Below are 24,416 nucleotides of genomic sequence, written 5' to 3'. Positions count from 1 at the left end.
TTGTGCGGTTGGAAGCTCTAAGTGAGCCTCAGGGAGGGGTGCATCCCCAAGCAGGGATAGAACACTCAGGCGAGGCGCGCACCCAAGAGCCTGAAGCTACACAGCATTAATCTGTAAAAAGCCCTGATAATTTCCCCTCAAATGTTTTATTTTGAAAATATCAGAGTACATAAAAGTTGAAAGTATGGCACATTGAATACCCGTATTTTCCATCTGGACTCAACAACGAACATTTTGCTATGTTTGCCTGATCTCTCAATACGTACTTAAAATCTTTTTTTTTTTTTTAAGTTGTAAACATCAGAACATTCATTCCAAATACTTCAACATGCATCTCTTAAGATTAAGAATATTCTTCAAACTACCATCACCGTCACAGGTAAGAAAATTAACAAAAATTCCCTAATACCATCTAATAACCAATCATATTCAAATTTCCCAATTGTCTTAAAACATGTATAACTTTTTTTTCAAATCAGTTTCACACACTTTATTTGGTTATGGCTCTTTAGTTTTGGGTTTTGGTTGTCATTGTTGGTTTTTACTTTTTATTTTGAAATGATAGATTCACAGGAAGATGCAAAGATAGCACCCTTCACCCACTTTCCCCTCATGGTTACATCTTACATAATATGAAAAAGGAAATCAACATTGGTACAGTATGTGTGTATACTTTTGTCATTTTTAGCACATATAGATTTGTCTAACCACCACAATCAAGATACACTAGTGTTCCACCACCATCAAGACTTTCCTGGTGCTACCTCTTTATAGTTACATCCAACCCTCTCCCCATTTTCCCTCCCACCATCCCTAACCTTTGGCAACCATTAATCCATTTTTCATCTCTATAGTTTTATCATTTTGAGAATGTTATATGAACATTTTCATATACAATATGGCCTTTTGTGATTATTTTCACTCAGCATTAATTTTCTTGAAATTTATTTGAGTTGTTACGGATATCAATAAGTCAGTCAATTTTATTGCAGAGTAACAAGTATTCCATGGTAATACATAAACCACAATTTGTTTTAACCATCTAAGGAAGGATATATGGGTTGCCTACAGGTTTTGACCATTACAAATAAAGCTGCTATGAGCATTCATATACACGTTTTTGTGTGAACGCAAGTCTTCATTTCTCTGGGATAAATGCCCAGGAGTGCAATTCCTGAGGCATGACATACACATGTTTGGTTTTACAAGAAACTGCCAAATTATATTGCAGAGTGGCTATACCATTTTACATTTCCAGAGAAACAGTATCAGATCCTGTTTCTCTGCATCCTTGCCAGCAGTTACCACCATTAAAAAAAAAAAAAAGTTAGCTATTCTGATAGGAATGTGGTGATATCTCATGATTTTGCTTTGCATTTCCCTCATGCCTAATGATGTTGAACATTTTTTCATTTGCTTATTTGCTATGTATACTTCAGTGAAATGTCTTTTATTTTCTAATTGTATTTACTTATTACTGTTAAATTTTGAAAGTTCTTTATGTAGTTTCATACAAATCCTTTGTTGGATATGATTTGCAGATATTTTCTCCCAACCTGTAATATCTTTTCATCTTTGTAAAAATGTCTCTTACAGAGCAAATTATCTTAATTTTGATGAAGTCCAATTTAACATTTTTTTTTCCTTCCAAGGAGCATGCTTTTGAGTCATCTGAGCCTTCTTAGCTCAGTCCTGGGTCCTGAAGTTGTTGGTTTACTGCCTATGGATATCCAATTGCTCCAACAGTATTTGCTGAAAAGGCTATCCCTCCTCCATTGAATTGCTTTTGCCCCTGTCAAAAATCAATTGGCCATTTATGTGAGTCTATTTCTGGTTCTTAGTAGCTAATGGCTCTTTAGTATCATCTTTTAAAAACAAGCTTCCTCATCCATGTTTTATACCTTTCATATGGAAATTTTCATACATACACAAAAGCAGAGAATGGTATAATAAACTCACAGTAGACTCAGACAGCTTGAATAATTTTCAGTCCCCTCTCTTTTTCATCATCATAATATTTTGAAGAAGAATCCAGGGCAGCTTTCTTATACAATATTCCATGTTCTGGATTTGTTTCTCGTGGTGTCTTTTATTTGTTCCTCTGCCTCCTGTATTTCCTGTAACCTGGCAATGAGGTCCAAGAAGCTTAATGAAATTCAGGTTGAACATTTTTCAGCTTATTACATCACAGGAGGTGGCACATTATGTGGGCTGTCTCAATCTAAGCAATGTTACATTTTGTTACTTGCTGAAGAGGCAAATGACAGCAGTCTCTACTGTTAAACTACATATGTCCTTTGCAATTATTGTATAAGCTGGGGGTGATTATTCTACAACATAGATGAAGCATTTTCATATTCATTATCTCATAAGAACTTTGTGAGGTAGATATTCTTCCTCCTGTTTGACAGATGAGGAATTCAAGGCTCCAAGAGCTGAAGAGATTTTTTCTGAGGCAGATGGCAAAACGTGACCCACATCCAGGTCTTAAGACTTTAAGCCTTAGGCCCCTTCCAGTTTTCACTCTTGGTTAGCTTTCATTCTAATGAGGAACCAGCCCCCAAGAACTGTGGGGTTGAATTAGTAACATTTATGATAATCAAAATACCACTCTGACATTATTAAAAAACATAATCTTCATATTCAGATATTATTCACAGTCCAGCTACAGAAACAGAACTTTGAGAATTACAACATAAAAATTACCAACTCAAAAATATAGACTGAGTTAAAACCTACAAAGGTACTCAAGGACACAGAATGGTTCACAGGGGTTAATGGGCACTGACTGCATTGGCTTAATCAGTGAAGAGCTTGGCTCTGTAAGAAAAATTTATGACCCAGTAAATTTAGTGCTGGGACAGAATGCTGTTTCATGAGTAACAGGCTATCATTTGACAGCAATGATGAAATATTGATTAGAATTGACAATGACTGTGGCGGGGATCATCAGCTCAACTGCTCGGTCAAGGATTTTTTCCCTCTGGATAGGGAAAGCAGGGTACCACTGCCCTTCCATTTTAACACTCTACATCTGTTAAGTTTCAAATTCAAAAGCTGGAAAATAAATTGTTTTCCTTGGCATCACTGTTAATGGCTGGCCATAACGTTTTTTTCCATACACATAAACTAGATATATAATCTATTAACTCCCTTATTTTTTTTATTTTTTTGAGACAGAGTCTCTCTCAGTCGCCCAGGCTGGAGTGCAGTGGCGTGATCTCGGCTCACTGCAAGCTCCACCTCCTGGGTTCTCGCCATTCTTCTGCCTCAGCCTCCCGAGTAGCTGGGACTACAGTCGCCCGCCACTACGCCCGGCTAATTTTTTTTTTTTTTTTTTTGTATTTTTAGTAGAGATGGGGTTTCACCGTGTCGGCCTGGATGGTCTCGATCTCCTGATCTCGTGATCCACCCGTCTCGGCCTCCCAAAGTGCTGGGATTACAGGCGTGAGCCACCGCGCCCGGCCTAACTCCCTTATTTTTAAAGGTAAATTAAAAAAATTATTCTTACAGCACTAAATTCCAGTTAGCTATTCATCATACTTCCTCTTACAAAAATGAGCATCTTTTAGGTTCATAGAATCCCCCTCATTCTAATATTGACTTAATACACAAACTTACGTGATCCCATGTTTTAAACTTTGACCATAACCTCTTTTATCCAACTTTATTGACAACTGAATGATTTCAAAAAGCACTTTCACAAAGATCCTTTCACGTAACCCTCACAACAACCCTGTGAGGTAGGTATCATGTCAACATTTGACAGGAAACTGAGGCTTTAGGGCTGACTTAATAACATCACATGGCCATTAAGGGAAAGCCAGGAATCAAAGGTAGGTCTTCTGATTCCAAATCCAGTGCTCTTCTTAGGTTGTCCTCATCAGCAGACTCTTGTCCACTCAACTCCACACCTGACCATTCTGGATCATACTGTCTTCAGGTTTTCTATAGCAGTGACGCTATCTTTAAAATGCATACTATACACATTTTAAAAACCAATGTCCACTTTTTATGATTAAATTTTTAATTTTATTAATAAATTTATTTTTATTTATTAAAGATGGGTCTCCCTATGTTGCCCAAGTTTGTCTCCAACTCCTGGGCTCAAGTGATCTTCCCACCTCGGCCTCCCAAAGTCCTGGGACTACAGGAGTGAGCCACTGCACCCAGCCCATGTCTACTTTTTAATACAAAGATATTGTTGCTGTCATTTACAACTATGTTATTAGATTTGAATTATGTTTTTGTAGACTTGAAAGTTGGGATGAACTTTCTTTTATTTTTTCAGACAGAGTTTTGCTCTTGTTGCCCAGGCTGGAGTGTAATGGCATGCTCTCAGCTCACTGCAACCTCCGCCCTCCCGGGTTCAAGTGATTCTCCTGCCTCAGCCTCCTGAGTAGCTGGGATTACAGGCATGTGCCCCCATGCCTGGATAATTTTTGTATTTTAGTAGAGATGGGGTTTCACTATGTTGGTCAGGCTGGGCTCAAAATCCTGACCTCAGGTGATCCACTCGCTTCGGCCTCCCAAACTGCTGAGATTACAGGTGTGAGCCACCACGCCTGGCCTATTAACTTTCTTCTATATGCTACTCATTTGTCTATTAAAGAGTAAATAATAAACTTTTTTCTTAGAAGAAATATATATCATTTGTCCAACAGTTACTTAAGTAGGCAGGGATTCTATTCCATTTTATATATGACACTAGATTTTCTGAATCTCAATCTTGGACTCATGGGTGTTTTGTAGCCAAGACAATTCCTCAATGGTATGGATTTTCTGTTGAAGATGAATGCTGGAAGTCTGACAGAATTCTTTTTCAGACACATCACATTCACAAGGTTTTTCATCTGTGTGGATTTTCTGATGTACAGTAAGGTTTTTTCTTTGCCTAAAAACTTTACTACAATCATTACACCCATAGGGTTTCTCCCCTGTGTGAATTCTCTGGTGGCCAACTAAATTCCTCTTAGAAGTAAAGGATTTCCTACACTTCTCACACTCATAAGGTTTTTCCCCAGTGTGCATTCTCTGATGTACAACAAGGTTTTTATTCTGACTAAAGTCTTTTCCACACTCATTACATTTATAAGGTTTCTCTCCAGTGTGGATTCTTTGATGTACCATAAGATTTCTACTAGAGGTAAGGACTTTCCTACATATAAGACATTCGTAGGTTTTTTCTCCACTGTGAATTCTTTGATGTTCAATTAGGTTTCTGTTGTAGGTAAAACCTTTTCCACACTCATTGCATGCATAGGGCTTCTCGCCAGTGTGGATCCTCTGATGGGCTATAAGGTTTGAGCGGTAACTGAAGACTTTCCCACAGTCATTACATTTATAAGATTTTTCCCTCGTGTGAATTCTCTGATGTCCAATGAGGCTTTTCTTCAGAATGAAGCATTTGCCACACTCATCACACTCATAGGGTTTCTCACCACTGTGGATTCTCTTATGCTCAATGAGGTTTCTGTTTGAACTGAAAGCTCTTCCACACTCACCACATTCAAAGGGTTTTTCTCCAGTGTGGATTCTCCGATGTACAAGCAGGCTTGAATTGTAACTGAAAGCCTTCCCACAATCTTCACATTTGTAGGCTTTCTCTTGTGTATGGAGTTTCTGATGGACCATAAAACTTTTGCTCATAATAAAGGTTTTCCCACACTCTTGACATTCATATGGCTTCTCCCCATTATGGAGTCTCTCATGGTCAATGAGGTTTCTGTTTGAACCGAAGACCTTGCCACAATCTTTACATTCATAGAGATTCTCTCCAGTGTGGAACCTTTGATGTAAAATGAGGCTCTTCTTCAGAATAAAAACTTTCCCACATTCATTACATTCATAGGGCTTCTCCCCATTGTGGAGTCTCTGGTGGTCAAAAAGGTAAGCACTTTGAGTAAAGGCTTTCCCACATTCAGTGCATTTATAAGGTTTCTCTCTGCTGTGCATCCTCTTATGGTCAAGGAAGTTTGACTTAGAACTGAAAATCTTCCCACACTTTTTACAACCAAAGGTTTTCTTTTCTGTGTGGACTCTCTGATGTAAGAGGAGGCTTTTACTTCGAATGAAAACTTTTCCACATTCTTTACACTTGTAAGGGTTCTCTGCACTGTGGAGTCGCTGATGGTCAATAAGGTAAGTGGTCTGAGCAAAGGTCTTTCCACATTCATCACATTTATAGGGTTTTTCCCCAGAGTGGATTCTCTGGTGCAGAATGAGGCTCTTCTTCAGAATGAAAGCTTTCTGACACTTGTTACATTTATAAGGTTCTTCCCCTTTGTGGAGCCTCTGATGGTCAATGAGGTAAGCATTCTGAGAGAAAACTTTCCCACATTCATTACACTTATAAGGTCTCTCCCCTGAATGGCGCCTTAGATGTATAATTAGGCCTGAGTGTCTATAGAAGCCCTTTCCACACTCCTTACACTTATAAGGTTTCTCCCCAGTATGGATCCTCTGATGGTTTAGAAGGTAAGCACTTTGAGAAAATGCTTTCCCACATTCATTACATTTATAAGGTTTCTCCCCTGAATGGTTCCGTAAATGCATTAGAAGGCTCGAACGCTGAATAAAGCCTTTTCCACATTCCTTACATTTATGAGGTTTCTCACCAGTGTGGATTCTCCGATGGTTTATAAGATGGGAGATTTTATTAAAATGCTTACAACATATATCACATTTATAAAACTTCTTTCCTTCAGTACCTATTAAAGTTTCAGAAATAGCTGAACTGAAAGTCAAGCTGTCTCCAAATTCCTTCCACTTTTGGCCTTGTTTCTCTGGTGGAGTCCTTTTCTTCTTGTCTCGTTCACACAGGGAACCTTTCTTCACTGTATCTGCCCTTTCATCTGTTTCATTTCCCCACTGACTTGCCAAAACTTGCCATTCACACTCTTCTTCAAAATCAAGGACCTGGGGAACACTTCCTTGAAGTCTTTTTGATGTTCCTTTATGAGAGTCTGCTCTTTGAGAACTACTTGGCTTTGATGTCACCTCCTCATTCTCAGTCATGGTCTCCCATTCTGGTAAAAGGAATTAAAAATGCAAATGTTACCATGTCCCTGTGTTTGGAAGAATAGGATCTTCAAATGACTTTAAAACATTCTAGGAAGGCACACTTTAATATGCATACAAAAAGGAGAAACTTTTCATTAAATGAAGGTACAAAGATTAATGCTACACTGACAAGATGTTGTAAATGGATTAACATACAACTCAGGTTGAGACATTTTTAAGTGCTTTGTCTTCAGGAAGCAGATGGAAAAATACAAATAATGCTGAGAAACAGAAGCAAGGAAAACCAGAGAGAAAACATAGGATCTTATGGAGGTGGTTCATATCTAAGGAACTTGGATAGAAGAGCAAGAACAATTTGTATTACAAGTAACTTTCTTTTTTATTTTCTTCATGTTAGAAAGATGGAAACTTTAAGGGAAGGAAAATATATGTAAGGACTCTGAAAGGCAATTTTTAATTTTTGAAAAGTCAAAGGCATGAATATTTTTTAACTGGTTGAAAGCAATTAACCAACAGAAAAGAAATCCATCGAAAAGCAACTTAATCCTTAGAATTTATATATAACTCCTACTCCGTTTAAAATTAAGAATTGGAAAATTTAAAATTCATTTTAAAAAGGTCCGTTATGAACTCCCTTAATTACACATAAAACATAAAAGAAGAAATACAAAAAGAAAAGGGAAAATAAAAGTATGAAAACATCTGTAAAATGATGAGGCTGAACTAATCTCCAAGGTTTCTATCTACTCCAATAGTCTCAAATATTTTAAAATACGAACAGTATGAAAATGTTTTGGAAGTTTACTTTCAAACTACCCAAGTGTGAGAGAAATTATGAGCCAGTTCCCCAAACTGTCTAATAAGTAAAGTTATGTGAATAACAGTAACATCATCTTCTCTTTGCATAACAATACTTTTCTTCTATCTAAACAACGAGAGAAGATAAGAGTGCAGCCATTTTATTTCATTATACATTTCTTTAAGTTTATGAGAGGATGAGGATGGCAAAGATCCAATAAATATTAACTTGAACTACAGACATTCTTAGGTCAGGCCCTCATATCTCATCTCAACTGCCCTTCTCTCTAGGACTCAGGCAGGACTGCCAATCACACTACCCACACCACCTGGCTGCAGGGATGGGTATGTGTCTTAGGCCTATCCAATGCTGGTACTTCAGTTTCCTTATTCACAGTGAGGTTTCAAACATAAGGAGAGGCCGGGCACGGTGGATCATGCCTGTAATTCCAGTACTCTGGGAGGCTGAGGAGGGCGGATCACTTAAGGTCAGGAGTTTGAGAACAGCCTAGCCAACATGGTGAAACCCTGTCTCTACTAAAAATACAAAAATTGGCTGGGCATGGTGGTGCACACCTGTAATCCCAGCTACTCAGGAGGCTGAGGCAGGAGAATCACTTGAACCGGGGAGGTGGAGGTTGCAGTGAGTTGAGATCACACCACTGCATTCCAGCCTGGGTGACAGAGCAAGACTCCATCTCAAAACAAAACAAAACAAGAACAAAACAAACGAAAAACAAAGACAAGAAGAATGCTGGTGGAGAGGGGGAGCTGCTTCTATATAATGAAACAAGCTTTAAGGAAATGAAATGTTACAAGTAGTTAAACTGAGATGGAAAATGGTTAAGAAATTAGGAACTCTTATATCAGTAGCTAATTAGCTGGTTAAACTATTTAATATATGGGCCTCTTGAGCTTTTTAAGACTTTGTAGAAAAATGTCAGAATGATAGAGGGAGCTGGTTACTTTCCATAACGTTTGGTGAATGAAGCCTGCAAGAAAGAGACACAGGCTTTCCTACCTCTAACACTCCCCGCCTTTCATCTGCTCCAATTCATGCGTACCTTCTGTCAATGATCTTTCCAATATGTAAATTTGATCATGTCACTTACCTGCTCAAAACACCTAACTCTTCATTGCCTACAGGACAAAGCAGAAATAACCAGTGGAGTCAAAGGGATAACTTCACCCACTGCCTATTTTTTGGTATCTATTAATGTCAGTACCTCTTACGCCCCTAGACTGTAGCCACAGTGAACTACATGCAGCTGCCCAAACATGTCATTTCTTGCCTATCACTGCCCGTGTCCTTTCCTCTTCCTGAATTGCTCTTCCTCTTTCCAAGTCACCATCCAAGCCCGTACCTATACCCTTTAAAACTAAGCTCTAAAGTCACTCTCTGGACATTAACATTGATCTTAAAAAAATAAAAAGGAGTATAAACGATACTACCAATGATACTGTGCCAATAAATTAAGACAACTTAGAAGAAATAGGCAAATTCCTAGAAAGCCACAAACTACTAAAACTGACTCAAGAAAAAAAGGAAAATCTGAGTAGGTCTACAGCAGGGAAAGAAACTGAATCAGTAATTAAAAAAAAAAAAAAAAATTACCCCCACCCTCTGCCCACACACAAAAAGCCCAGGCCCAGGTTGCTTCACTGGCAAATTCTACCAAACCTTAAAAGAATACCATTTCTTCACAAATTCTTCCAATAAACATAAACATTTCCCAACGAATTCTATGAAGCTGGTATTGCCCTGATAGCAAAACCAGACATAACCATCACAAAAAAGAGAACTATTGATAAATATAGCTTATGAATACAAACATAAAAATCCTTAACAAAATGCTAACTAACCAAATCTAGCAGGACATAAAAAGAATTGTACACCATGACCAGGTGAGATTTATCACAGGAAAATAATGTTGGTATAATACTAGGAAACCAATTAATGTAATACACCATATCAACAAAATGAAAAACAAAAACCACATCATCATGTCAATAGATAAAACACTCCATAGTGATAAAAACACTCAACAAAGTAGGAATAGAAAGGGATTTCTGGCCAGGCACAGTGGCTCATGCCTGTAATCCCAGTGCTTTGGCAAGCCAAGGTAGGTGGATCACTTGAGGCCGAGAGTTTGAGACCAGCTTGGGGAACATGGTGAGCCACTGTCTCTACAGAAAAAAATAAAATAAAAATAAAAACAAATAATTAGCTTGGTGTGTGCCTGTGGTCCTAGATATGTGGGAGGCTGAGATAAGAGGATTAGGAGGATTACTTCAGCCCAGGAAGTTGAGGATGTAGTGAGCTGTGATCACGCCACTGCACTTTAGCCTGGGCAACAGAGTAAGACCCTGTTGAAAAAAATTAAAATAAATTATATTTCATGGTGGAAGACTGAATGGGTTCTCTCTGAGAACAAGAAAAGGCTATCTGCTCTTGCCACTTCTAGTCAACATGTACCGGAGGTTCTAGCCAGAGCAATTACGTAAGAGAAAGAAAGAAAAGGCATCCAGATTGTAAAGGAAGAAGTAAAATTATCTCTATTTGCAGATGACAAAATCTTGCATATAGACAATCCTTAGAAATCACTAAAAAACTATTAAAACTAATAAATAAGTACAGCAAGATTGCAGGATACAAGCTCAACATATAAAAATCAGTCTGACATGGTGGCAGACACCTGTAGTCCCAGCTACTCAGTAGGTTTAGGCTGAGGAATGCCTGAGCCCAGGAGCTCAAGGTCAGCCTCAGAAACGTATAAAACCCCACCTCATTTAAAAAAAAAAAATGGTATTTCTATCCATTAGTATTAAATAATCCACAAAGGAAATTAATAAAACATTAATAATAGTCTCAGAAACAAGATCAGGATAAATTTAACAAAAGAAGTGAAAAACTTATATTCTGAAAAACTACAAAACATTATTGAAAGAAGCTCACGGCTTAAATAAATGGAAAGAAACCTCATGTTCAAAGATTAAAAGATTTAACATTAATAAATGGCAGTGCTCCTCAAATTGATCTACAGATTCATTGCAATCCCTATCAAAATCTCAGCTTGTTTCTTCAAAGATATTGACCAGCTGATATCAAAATTAGATGGAAAGTCAAGAGACCTAGAGTAGCTAAAACAATCTTGAAAAAGAACATAGTTGGAGGACTCACACCTTTTTATTTCAAAATGTACTATGAAGCCAAAATAGTAAGAGAGGGTGATACTGACATAAGGGTAGACATAAAGATCAAAGGACTAGAATTGAGACTTTAGAAATAAACCCTCATATTTATAATCAACTGGTTTTTTTTAAAAGGGTGCCAAAACAATGCAATGGGGAAAGCACAGTCTTTTCAACAAATGGTGCCTGGGATAAATGGTGCCATATGCAAAAGAATGAAGATGGATCCTTATCTCATACTATATACAAAAATTAACTCAAAATGGATAAAAGACTGCAATGTAAGAGCTAAAACTTAAAAGAAAACATAGACATAAATCTTCCCAGCCCTAGATTAGTGACAGTTTCTTAGATAGGACACCAAAAGCAGAAGCAACAAAAGAAAAAAAAAAAAAAACTGGAACTCATCAAAATTAATGACTTTGTCCTTGAAAGGATACCATCAAGTAAGGGAAAAGTCACCAGGCCCAGTGGCTCATGCCTATAATGCCAGCACTTGGGGAGGCTGAGGCAGGAAGATCGCTTGAGGCCAGGAGTTCAAGACCAGCTTGGGCAACACAGTAAGACTCTGTCTCTACAAAAAATTTTAAAATTAGCCAGGCTGATGGGGTGCATTTGTAATCCCAGCTACTAGGGAGGCTGAGGTGAGAGGATCACTTGAGCCCAGGAGTTCAAGGCTGCAATAAGCTATGATAGCACCACTACACTCCAGCCTGGGCAACAGGGCAAGACCCCACAGAATGGGAGAATATATTTATAAGTCATATATCTGTTAAGGGACTTATATATGGAATATATAAAGAACTCTTACAACTTAGTAATAAAAAGACACATAACCCAGTTAAAATACAGACAAAGAATGTGAATAGACAGTTTTCTCCAAAGACATACATATAGTCAATAAGAACATAAAAAGCTGCTCGACATCACTAACCATCAGGGAAATGCACATCAAAACCACAGTGAGATATCATTTCAAACCCACTAGGATAGTTAAAATAAAAAAGACAGATAATATCAAGTGTTAGGGATGATGTAGAGAAACTGGAACCCTTATACACTGCTGGTAGGAGTGTAAAATGGTGCAATTGCTTTGGAAAACAGTCTGGAAGTTCCTCAAATGATTAAATACAGAGTTATCATAAGACTTAGCAATTCTACTCCTAGGTAGAAATGAAAACTTATATCCACACAAAAAATTGTACACAAATGTTCACAGCAGCATTATTCATAATGGACCAAAAGTGGAAGTACCTAAGTGTTCATCAACTGATAAATGGAGATATATCCATTCAATGGAATATCTGGCAATAAAAAGGAATAAAGAACTGATACCTGATACAACATGGATGAGCCTTAAAACACTATGCTAAGTAAAGGAAGCCAATCACCAATGACCACATATTGCATGATTCCATTTATATGAAATGTTTCAAATACACAAATCTATAGAGGTAGAAAGCAGATTGGTGCCTGCTAGGGCTGGATTGGAGGAATGAATTAGGTGAAATGAAGGTGGACTGCTGAAGGGTTGATGAAATTTTTCTTGTTTTCTTTGAGACAGAGTCTCACTCTGTCGCCCAGGCTGGAGTGCAGTGGCACGATCTCGGCTCACTGCCAGCTCCATCTCCCGGGTTCACGCCATTCTCCCACCTCAGCCTCTCGAGTAGCTGGGACAACAGGCACCCGCCACCTGGCTAATTTTTTTTGTATTTTTAGTAGAGACGGGGTTTCACCGTGTTAGCCAGGAGGGTCTCGATCTCCTGACCTCATGATCTGCCCGCCTCGGCCTCCCAAAGTGTTGTGATACAGGCATGAGCCACCACGCCCGGCAGAAAATGTTTTTCAATTACTGTGGATGGTTGCACAACTCTGTGAATATACAACAACCACTGAACTGTACACTTTAAATGGTGAATTTTATGGCATGTTAAATATACCTCAGTAAAACTGCTATAAATCTTTCCCTCCTGGTGGAGGAACTGGGAACCATCCATCTCCTCCTCCCACTGTCCCAATCCTTCCATCATTCCCAGGCTCCTATGGGCTCACATAAACTTATGCATACTTTTATTATACAGAATGTGCCAAATTATATTGTAATTATAAGTGGAAATGTCTATCTCTCCAATTTGAATGTACTTTAAGGCAGGGGCTAAGCCTGACACAGGAGGTACTCAATATTTCTTAATACTTTCCTTCAAATTTTAGTCCAATCTCCTAAAGAAACATATACAAACATTTTACACACTGAAGTAGTATGTACAAGTTATCTGGGAGTCTGCTTTTCTACCACAGTTTATCGATGCATGAAAATTGGGTACACAGAGTTGTCATAATATTTGATAGTGTCATAATATACTATTAGGTCAAAACACCATACTCTGCTTAGTACTTTATCTTAGGGAATTTGTTTTGCCCAACTTTTAACCATCATAGTTACCTGGGACTATTTTTAGACATATGACTTTTATTTCCTCTTTTTGAACCATTTCTTTAATGTATCCCCCTCAAATCAGAGTTACTAAGTCAGTGGAAATAAACACTGGGCATCTGCTTGCCCAAAGCCCCAACATTGAAGTGCACGCTTTTTAAAAAAAATTTATTAAAGTATGTTCAAGTTTCTTTTTCTTCAAAGAGCTGGAATAATCAAGCAACTACATTATTTTATTGTTTTTTTTTTTAGTTTAACTCTTAGACCTATCTGGAATTTATTTTAGCGTACAGCATGAGGTATGGGTCCACAGTGAGTATGTTTCATAAAATTAGCCAATTAATCCATATAGTCTGTTTTAAAATTTTTAGAAAAGATTGATTACCGAATAAATACCTTTGGAACTACTGAAAGCCACTTGGGTTAAAAAACAAGCTAGGAGGGTGGTGCATACCTAGAGTCCCAGCTACTTGGGAGGCTAGGGTGGGAGGTTTGCTTGAGGCCAGGAGTTTGAGGCCAGCCTGGGCAGCGTAGTGAGACTGCCATCTCAAAAATCAACAAAACCCCTCCACGAGATGTCTATGTCATTCTATATATCAAGATAAATTGATAAATATCAAGATGGATTAAAGCTTAAATATCAAAATAAAATGATAAAAATATCTTAAGAAAATACAGCTGGGCATGGTGGCTCACGCCTGTAATCCCAGCACTTTGGGAGGCTGAGGCAGGTGGATCACCTGAGGTCAGGAGTTTAAGACCAGCCTGGCCAACATGGCAAAATCCTGTCTCTACTAAAAATACAAAAATTAGCTGAGCATGGTGGTGGGTGCCTGTAGTCCCAGCTACTTGGGAGGCTGAGGCAGGAGAATTGCTTTAACCCAGGAGGCAGAGGTTGCAGTGAGCTGAGATCGTGCCATTGCACTACAGCCTGGCCAACAAGTGAAACTCCATCTCAAAAAAAAAAAAAAGAAAATACAGGTGGGTTTAAAAAATAATTTTATGAGGAAAAAGACCAGTAAGACCATACAGGAAAATACTCCTAAGTTTGACAACATAAAAGGTTTTCTAAGGCTTAAAAAAAAATTAATAAATAATATTGAAAGGCAAACAAATGGGAAAAACATATGCAACAACTGACAAAGCATTAGCAGTAGTTCTATATATAGCAAGTGTATGAATAGGAGTAAAATGACGAGTAAACATATGAATAGACTTCAATCACACTAATAATGAAAACATGAAAAACAAACAAACAAAAGATGGTATTCTTTATCTACCTAGCAAAGATTTAATTAAAAGACTGACCAAATCATGAGCATATCCAGGGGAAATCGACTCTCCTGTGTGCTCTTTCTGCGGGAGTTTAATTCAAGTATCATTGGTAGAAAATAATTTGCGAATATGTATCAAAGTATAAAATCTACAGACTGTTTGACCCCCCACTGCCACTGCTGAGATACTAAAGGATACAGTCTCAAAAGTGTGAAAATATACAGTATAAATTATTAAAGACAATAAAATAATAAAGTTGCTAGGTACAAAATTAATATACAAAAAACCAGTACTTTCATATATGCAAATGACAATTAGAAAATATCAGAAAAGACTCCAATTCCAAAGAATAAATATTACCAGAAATATGCAAGATCTAGACGATTTTAAAACATGCCTGACACATACAAAGGCAGTACAGAAAAAATGGAATGTTATGTAATGTTCTTGAATAGAAACACTCAGAATCATAAAGCTGTCAAAGTAAAGCATGATACACGGACCATGCAATACTCTGCAGCCATTTAAACTGATACTTTAAATCTGTATTTCAGTCAAAATTAGTTCCTGTGGCTGATTACCCAATTCTGAATGTTGATTTCTCCAAACAGAATTCTACACTTTTCTTCAAGTTCTAGTATAAATGCTACCTCTTTTATGGCCTTTCCTAATCCCCAGGAATGAAACTTATTGCCCTGTTTTCTGCATTTCCATCACACCAGGTTTATGCCACTCTTGTACCAATTATTTTACTCTGCCTTGCATATTTAATATTCCTGTAATAAACTCCTAAACCATCGTAAGCTATTTAAGGGCAGAATCACATCATTTTCACAGCTGTACCACGATAGGTATTTAATGTTTGCTGGAAGCAAAAATGGCTAACAAAAATTTTTAAAATATTCTTTTATTATTTATCAAATAAATCTATTTTAGAATATATAATTTTAAAATTATATTAGCAACAATTTAGAATTGTGGGATTACTCAGTACAAATGAAGGCAGAGCAAAAGGAGTGTTCTTATACATTACTGCTAAGAACAGAGAGAACAGGGATCGCTACAGAAAGTAATTTAGCAATATGAAGCAAGAGCCTTAAAGCCATTCAAACACTTATGCCCAGTAATTGTACCTCTAAAAATAATAAAACATTTTAGAAGGCCTTAGGCACAGAGACAGATGATTATTATAGCAATTATTCAAAATAAGGAAATGGCTGACTGAATTATGGTACAAATCATATAGCCAATATAGATAATAACTGCAAAGAGTTTGTAACATGTGAGAACACACACAAGGAAAGCAAGCTATAAAACTGTACACAGACACACAAACACACACATTTGAACAATGTAAAAAATCCCTCAAACATATAGATAAAACAGAAAGGTAATATATCAAAATGATAATAGTTATCTGGAAATAGTGATGTTAAGGAAGGTTTTTTTTCTTCTTTGTAATATTTGGTGTTTTCCAAAATAACTATATGCTACTTTTATAATCAGAAAACAAATAAAGGGAAAATAAAGGTAAGCATCACAGAAAGAAGAGTCCTTACCTAGAGAGGTCACATTTCCATAATTCTCCAGCATCACATCCCAGTACAAGGCCCTCTGGATTGGGCCCAGACATGCCCATTCCTCTGAAGTGAAGCATACTGACACCTCCTCGAACATCACCAACTCCTGAAATAACAGGTGTGTGTGAGATTACCAATGCCCAGGAAGTTGCCTGTGGAAAGGTTCCCTTCACTTCTGGTGAAGGAATACACTGTGAGGCCGTGAGTGCACAAGAGACATCAGGGAGACATAAGGAGATCACATGTAAAGTCTGTCTTCCAATAGCATAGACCTTGATTTAGAAATGGGAACTGACTGGACATCGAAGGACAAGGATGAGAGAGGGCACTTCAGCCACAGTTAGGCTGTGCAGTTGGGAAGGAAAGAGGATGCAAACCTTACCTGGGGCTGGGCTGTTAGGAGCATAAGTGCCATTAACTGATTTCTTGGGTTCTCTTCCTGGGAAAGGGCAGAAGCTTCAGGGGCAGGAGAATCTGAGGAAGGAGAAAAAGCTGCATATGGGACCTACAAACTTTTTCTGAGTGACCCCCACTTGCAGAGCTGGAATAACAAAAAGAGTAGGAATAAGAATGGATACAAGGCTGGGAGCAGTGGCTCATGTCTGTAATCCCAGCACTTTGGGAAGCCGAGGCAGGAGGATCACGAGGTCAAGAGATTGAGACCATCCTGGCAAACATGGTGAAACCCTGTCTCTATTAAAAATACAAAAAAATTAGCTGGGCGTGGTAGTGCGTGCCTGTAGTCCCAGCTACTCGGGAGGCTGAGGCAGGAGAATGGCTTGAACCCGGGAGGCAGAGGTTGCAGTGAGCCGAGATTGAGATTGAGATCGCACCACTGCACTCCAGCCTGGGCGACAGAGCGAAACTCCGTCTCAAAAAAACAAACAAACAAAGAAACAAAAAGAGTGGATACAAGATCAGAGGGGCCCAAGAAAGAAAAAGAGAACAGCAGGAACAGCAGAAAGAAATTGGCACTGTAAGAGATTCCTAGACAGGGTAGCAGAGGAAGCAACTTCCCAGAAGTAGGGGGATGAGCCACAGAAAGGGTCCTGGAACAGCCCAAAGCCCAGAGCACTGAGTAAATACCATGCTGAGGATCCTGGAGGTTGAATGCCACTAGGTCAGTAGGAGGATGCGGGCAAATTTCAGCTGCTATGTGGCTGCCAGGAAGTACAGGAGGAAGTGTTGTTCCTGGGGCACTCACCGCCTTCTGGAGAGTGTCCTGATCCTGGACAAGGACTGGAACCTGGAAACAAGTAAAATAAGCTGGTTCTTCTTGTTCCTTAAGAAAATGGACTCACCTAAGCACTGTGGACCTCTTTCTGCCCACAATCTAGAACTGTGAGATCAGAGAGACCCACCTCAAGTATGGAGCATCAAAACAGCAGTAAAGCTTTGCATTGAGAACAATGGAGCTGCCCTCGAGCCCCACTCATGGCACTGGTGACCTCTCCCAGAGGAGACTGTACAGAACGGTGGGAACAGAAGCCAGACCTGGGTGTGGGTTAAGGAGGGAATGGGAAGTAATAAGCAGTAATTAAGAGCATGGATTTTAGCTTCAGACTTAGTTTTAGATTGGACTTCAGTCACATCTCTTCTACTTATTTACCATCTGCTTATTGACCCCTTTACCTAACCCTTTGTGCTCAAATACAACTAACACTAATATTGGCACCAAGGCACTTGGGTTTTGAGGCCAGCTAGACGTCTGCCTCAGTTTCCTTCTCTCTCAAATGAGGATGTATTAGTAATTTGCAATGAAATATATAGCTCTAAAATTTTCCACATTATGATTAAAACAAACAGGCCCATCCTTAGTGCCACACCCAAGTTTGGGTTATGATTCAGATGTCTTATACAGAAATGTTTTTAGTGAGCTACAGATGTACAGAAAGAAATCTCACACACATGAGATGCTACATTAAGATTCCAATCTAATGGTCAAGGATATAAATCTTATCAGAAGCAAATATCTTAGCGCAGTCCCTTGGCTTGCAGATCCCTAGTAGGGCACACAAGAGATCTTACCAAGATTTGGAAAGCTTCATTCTTGTTATACTACTGCCATTTTATGTATGTATGTATGTATTTAAAGACATGATCTCACTCTATCACCCAGGCTGGAGGGCAATGGTATAATCATAGCTCACTGCTGCCTCAACCTCCTGGGTTCAAGTGATCCTCCCACCTCAGCCTTCTAAGTAGCTGGGAGTTCAGGCACTCGCCAATACACCTGGCTAATTTTTAATTTTTTTGTAGACATGGGGTCTTCCCATGTTGTCCAGGCTGGTCTTGAACTCCTGGCCTCAAGTGATCCTCCCACTTCAGCCTCCCAAAGTGCTGGGATTACAGACATGAGCCACTGTGCCTGGCCTGCTATTGCCTTTTATACTCTAGGTGTTCATTACCATTCCAAACAGAATTATAGAAACAATACATAGGCTTCTGTTTAGGGAAAAACTTTTCAACATTTCTTCTTCAGGTTCTTGATCCAAACTCAGCATTAGCAAGCATTACCCAGGGGACAAAACAGAGTCAATGTTTTTATGCTGCTTCTGAGTTGGACCCAAAGACCTCAACATAAACCTGTTTCTCTACAGACATATTCTATGGTCTGAATACTCATGGGCCTGCTTTAATTATCGTTAGGGTTGCTAGTGTGCTATTAATTTTTAATGAAAATCACAGGATCACCCTCTAGCCCAGCCTCAATTCTTTCCTTCCTTTCATCCCAACACCCATCGCCCCTCTCTGCCTTTCTCACTTGTATTGCTGGTCCATCAAGGTCTTTCTGCAGCTCCTCTACCAGGGCCACAGCCTCCTCGCCACTTCCAGGGTGATGGAGCTGTACCCAGGTCCGAATCTCCCCAGGCAGGATGCTCAGAAACTGCTCCAGCACCAGCAGCTCCAGGATCTGTGCCTTGGTGCGTGCTTCTGGTCTCAGCCACCGGCGACAGAGTTCCCTGAGCCGGCTCAGGGCCTCCTGGGGTCCAGATGTCTCATGGTAACGTAACTGTCTAAAGTGTAGGTGGGAGGTCTCCCAAACAGAGGAGCTGCTTCCTTGGAAGCTGGTTCCCCATTTCCAGGTATCATCCTTCCCCTTCACAAGGCCCTCTTGTCTCAGAGCATTGTGGGCCCAATTTTCTCTTGTCATTGTTGTTTTTTGAAAAAGGCTCCTCTCCAGTCCAGGTCTCTTTAATGCTTGACTTCTTCCTTAGAGCTTGGAGAGTATCATCTACAAGATCTCAAGAAATCATTGTTAAAGTTAGCCCAGAGAAACAACTGAGCTTTACAGGCTCCAGTCAGCTCCCCGTAATAGAGAGAACCTTTGTCAGTACAAGGTTCCAGGTTCTAGAGAGTGCTTCCTCTGACAGAAACCCCCTGCCTAAGGCTCTGGGACACAAACACTCATGTTACCTGCACGACTGCTGAAACCAAACATATGAACTTCCTTTGGTCTTTATTCATAGGATCCCCTCATCTAATTACAATAGACTCTTTACCACTCTAACAATGAGCACCTGACTACTCCTGTGCAACCTGGAACAAGTACCTCACTTCTGAACCTTAGTTTCTTAACCTGTAAAATAGGGATGGTAACAGTCCCTACCTCATGGGGTTGTGATGAGAATTTGATGTATAATACATTTCAAGTTTTTGAACAGTGCCTGGTATATGGGTTTAAATGTTACTTATTACCCTTCCGTAACTAGCACTCTTTCCTGTGTTCCGCAGAGTTAACAAGTAATCATTAATCATGATACATATGAGATAAAATCCTAACCACCTCCTCAATTAACAAAGAAAGGATGAATTAAGTTCTGTGTAGTTTTGCTTTATATGCCTTTAATTCTCTGAAAATTGTTCATTCTGTTAATCAAAATATTTGGATAAATTTCCCATTTTTTCTTTTCCTTTCACATCTAGTCCCATAGATGGATAAATATGAATAAGGTTTTATTATACAGAACTTAGACTTGCTCTCTAGAAATCATCTGTTCTTTAGAAATAACACATTTTTCTAATTATAAAACCAAAAATTTATAAAACCAGAAAACACACAAAACCAGAAAACAATCACTGCTATTATTCTGAACTATGTCCTTATCACAATTTAATTATCATAGATTAATTCTAACTTTCCCTAATTATTAATAAGGTCACAATGGCTATCCTTGCTAACAAATTTTTAGTTACATCTCTGCTTATTTCTTCAGGATAAACTCTTAGGAGAAAATTGTTGGGCTAAACGGTACAAACATTTTTAAGCTTTTAAGGTTATAATAGTTACATCACCATCAGAAAGCATATGAAAGCATCCTCTTTATTTGAACACATAAACCCTTAAAGACAGCTTGCTTATAACAAATAGGGGAGTCAGAAATATAAACATAATTTCAATATAATGTTTAAGTACAAGTAATAGGAGAATATAAAACTACAGAAAGGATTCACGAAAGGTAATTTTTTTTTTTTTTTTTTTTTTTGAGATGGAGTCTCACTCTCTCACCCAGGCTGGAGTACAGTGGCGTGATCCCGGCTCAAAGCAACCTCTGCTTCATGGGTTCAAGCAATTTTCCTGTCTCAGCCTCCCAGGTAGCTGGGACTACAGGCTCGCACCACCATGCCCAGGTAATTTTTGTATTTTTGGTAGAGATGGGGTTTCGCAGTGTTGGCCAGGATGGTCTCAATTTCTTAACCTCGTGATCTGCCCGCCTCAGCCTCCCAAAGTGCTGGGATTACAGGCGTGAGCCACTGCACCCAGCCATGAAAGGTAATTTTGGACTGGGCTTTTAAGGAAAAATAAAAGGATCATTGGACTATGAGGAAAACCATTCCAGGAAGAAAGAAACTCTATTTTCAAAAGCAAGGGAGGACACATAACTCTGTGAAGGAAGACCAGAGAAGGAAAGTGAACTTCAGAGGCAAGAGTGTAGAAGTAGAGCAGAGAGGTAAACAGAAGTTAAATTCTAACTACTGCTCTTGAGAGGCAGTATTCTGAGGAGATGATCCTGTCCTGTAAGTGCAGCAGTTTTACTTACATTTAAGCATTAAAAAGGTTTTACTTTACATTTTTCCTTACTTTTAAAAAGAGTAATATATTCGCTTGGTTCAAAATTTAAATTTATAAAATGAATACTGTGTAAAGTTTCCTTCTCCGTTAGCTTCTTATCTTTCCAGTTATTTCTGCATATGTGTGTGTACATATATCGTTATCTAGTTCCCTTATTTTCACAAATGGTAGGACACCATGAATGACATGCTACATTTTCCTCTTCTCAATAATACCATGTCTTAGAGATATTTCCTGTGAATACACAGTCCTTCTCCACATTTTTATGGATGCATAGATGTATCATAATTTATTCATGCCAGCACTGATGGTTTGTTTGGGTAGTTTTCAATCATTTCTTATTACCAATAATATTATCATGAATAATCCTGAGCATACATCAGTTTGGATGTGTGTAGGCATATATAAGAAAGATTCCTTGAAACAGAATTGCTGAGTCAAAATGTATATGCATGTATAATTCTGACACTACCAACTTGACCTCATTAGGATTGTACCAATTTGTAATTTATACCTCCATCAAAAACAGTTGTATGGGCCTGCCTTTCCTCACTTTCACCAATACGGTTCTGAAAGTTGTGTGCTCTTTGCCAAATTTTTAACTTCCATTTTGAATGAATTAATATATTGAGTCACTTGTATATTTTTTGAAGTAACTATTCATATATTTTGCTCATGTTTCTATTGAGGTATTGGGTCTTGTTAATTTGTACACACTTTTATCACAGGAAAATTAGTCCTCTGTTTACAATGGCAGCTGCAAATTTTTCTCAGTTTGTCAAGTGTCTTTGTAACTATATGTGCCATGTGACTTTGCTTAAAGTGTTTTTTGCCATGCAGTCAATCTTTTACGACTTCTGGGTATTGTACCAAAATTAGAAAGACCTATTCCACTCCGAGCATGAGGAGAGTCTAGTTGTGTCAGGATTCTATTAGTGAGGAATGGTGGGGGTGAGAGGACTGGATATCAAGAAAGATCAGTTAGGTTTTTGTAATAAACACATGACTTAAGTTCTAAACGAAGTAGGAACTTACTCATCCCCCAGTAGGGATAAGATAATTGAGAAAAACTTGGCAGTCCTTGGTAACTGATCTGGGGGTAATGGAAAGGAATTTTTAAAAAGAATTTCGAATAATTTTCAAATAACATAAAAATAACAAATTCTTAAACATACATTTTATTTGCATCTCACAAAAGGTTTTCAAGGCAGAAGTTGAAAAGAACAAAAGGATCAGAGGAGCAAATCCACTCAAAGCCACTTAGCTAGTTGAGATATGGGAGCAAATTCTGAATTCAGGGATTCTAATTCCAGAAGTCCAAAACAATTCCATCTACGAAGAGACTTATGAAACCCAAACAACAACTGTTCTAAAACAACGGTTTCCAAACACCAGTCCACGACAAAGCTTTAATCTGGCAAGCTGCAAAAAGAGAAAACCAGTAACAATCGTCGCTGACAGGTTGGCAATGAGTGTGCGTGCGTCTGTGTGTGTGGGTGTGTGCGCGCACGCGTAAGGCCAGCATTTATTCTGAGTTTACGGTCTTAGTACTTTGGGTGAAAATGTATTGCCTGAAGTAATGGTAGTATGGGTGGTTTCAAGTTTGATTTTTAAATACCATTATATTACAAAACTAAAAGACTAAAAAAACTAAAATTGTTCCATCCCTTAAAACAAACAAACAAAAATTCGTCCTCAGGAGTCTGGGCGCCATGGGTATAGGGAAGCCTCAGAATGTTTCTGTGCATTAGCCTCAGAGAAAACTGAGGAAGAGCAGAAAGACCTGAGCTGGGGGCGCAGGCTGCTGAGGCAGCTCTTCTCAAAGCGCCAGTGGAGTCCGTTAGACAGGAGCACTCGTCCACAGACACACACAGACTCGGAGCTGCTGTCCTCAGTACCTCCTCCGGGCCAGCTGCGTGCCCAGCCGAGGCCACGACGTCGACCCCCAACACGGAGCTGGGGACGGACCGTGCCGGGGGTCCGGGCCCGGGAGGGGCTACCGAGGGCTGTGCAGTCCCAGCAAGCTCAGGCCCGCGTCCCGGGTCGCCTTCCCTGCACGCCCACCCGCCCTCGAGCCCACCCCGCTCACCGGGGACTCCCGCTGCGGCTCCAGCCTTGGGTACCGCCGCCTCGGCGCCAGGCCGCTAGGAGATGACACAGGAACTAGCCCTTGCGGCAGCGAGGCACAGAATAATGGCCGAGCCGAGGATACTGCGACTTCCGGTTGCACCGCGCCCCTCATCCCGGATCTCTAGGAAGCCACATCTCTATGGTTCGTTTCTTTTCCTAGAGCTGGAGAAGAGAGGCGGAACTCCTGAGCCCTTGGGTACTACTATTCCTTACATCAAACAAGAACTGGCCGCTGTTTCAGAGCAGAAGGGTGCAGAGATGAAAGACAGGACCCAGGGTCTCAGGATGCTTGTTGCCTCCTAAGAGAGTTGGACATTTCTGTTTTGATTTGCATTTCAATTGAGGTTGATAGGGAGTAACCTTCATGTCTGAATGATCTGGTAGGTGACTTTTCTGGTCTCTTCTTGAACCTATGCAGTTCTCATAACATTATTTCTCATAATAAATAATAACATGGCTTATAAATCACCCTCTTGTGAATTCGCTTACTGTGGTGTATCTCTTGTGCACATGATGACATATTGGAGCTATGATATTAAATAGTAATCAAGTTGAAGGTGCAAGGTAATGTGCAAATGGTAGGGACATCTCTCCCCTGAAAGAGGAGGTTATTCTAGCTGTCCATCACCCTGGGTAAAGTGAGGTATGTATAAAGGAAACTGGAACTCTGATCCTCTCTTTGGTCTTCAGTCTCTTAGGTTTGGACTTCTGGAATTGACACCCCTATATGGGACTATGGTTGGAACAAGTCTCCAACAGGGCAAAGGCCATGTCTGCATGGATCCCATGTATTTAGCACCTAGTACAAAGCTGAAGCCACATAGGTCGTAGATGAATGTTTATTGAATGAGCAAGGTTCTTGTTATTCTGTTTATGTCTTTTTTTTTTTTTGAGATGGAGTTTTGCTTTT

At 39.3% G+C, this 24,416-nt stretch overlaps 1 protein-coding gene across 6 annotated transcripts; it reads right to left on the bottom strand.

Moving 5' to 3' along the window:
* Nucleotides 1-129: 129 nt before the first annotated feature.
* On the bottom strand, nt 130-23,591 carry ZNF197 (zinc finger protein 197). 6 transcript variants are annotated; one of them, XM_074031881.1, is made up of 7 exons: nt 23,466-23,591; nt 19,067-19,537; nt 17,664-17,796; nt 17,389-17,548; nt 16,685-16,776; nt 16,282-16,408; nt 4,440-7,028 (listed from the first exon to the last, which is right to left on the bottom strand). In XM_074031881.1, exons 5-7 carry the CDS (start codon nt 16,715-16,717, stop codon nt 4,708-4,710), a joined length of 2,481 nt encoding a protein of 826 aa, XP_073887982.1. In that variant the 5' UTR covers nt 16,718-16,776; nt 17,389-17,548; nt 17,664-17,796; nt 19,067-19,537; nt 23,466-23,591; the 3' UTR covers nt 4,440-4,707. The 6 variants fall into 6 exon arrangements, with proteins under 6 accessions (XP_015301239.1, XP_015301238.1, XP_073887982.1 ...); XM_015445753.4 differs by lacking the exons at nt 4,440-7,028; nt 17,664-17,796 and adding an exon at nt 130-2,124 and having other exon boundaries at nt 19,067-19,546; XM_015445752.4 differs by lacking the exons at nt 4,440-7,028; nt 17,664-17,796 and adding an exon at nt 130-2,124.
* Between the last annotated feature and the right edge of the window lie 825 nt (nt 23,592-24,416).

This window comes from Macaca fascicularis, chromosome 2 (assembly GCF_037993035.2).
Source record: "Macaca fascicularis isolate 582-1 chromosome 2, T2T-MFA8v1.1".
Lineage (NCBI taxonomy): Eukaryota > Metazoa > Chordata > Mammalia > Primates > Cercopithecidae > Macaca > Macaca fascicularis.
This window is presented reverse-complemented; position numbering and strand designations above follow the sequence as displayed.

Excerpts from the sequence above, each read along its gene's own strand:
- ZNF197 (XM_015445748.4), bottom strand. The coding sequence starts at position 19,456 with ATGACAAGAGAAAATTGGGCCCACAATGCTCTGAGACAAGAGGGCCTT. Across the intron at positions 16,409-16,684 it reads TCCTAACAGCCCAGCCCCAG|GAGTTGGTGATGTTCGAGGA; the intron begins GTAAGGTTTGCA and ends CTGTTATTTCAG. Across the intron at positions 7,029-16,281 it reads TGGAAATGTGACCTCTCTAG|AATGGGAGACCATGACTGAG; the intron begins GTAAGGACTCTT and ends TCCTTTTACCAG.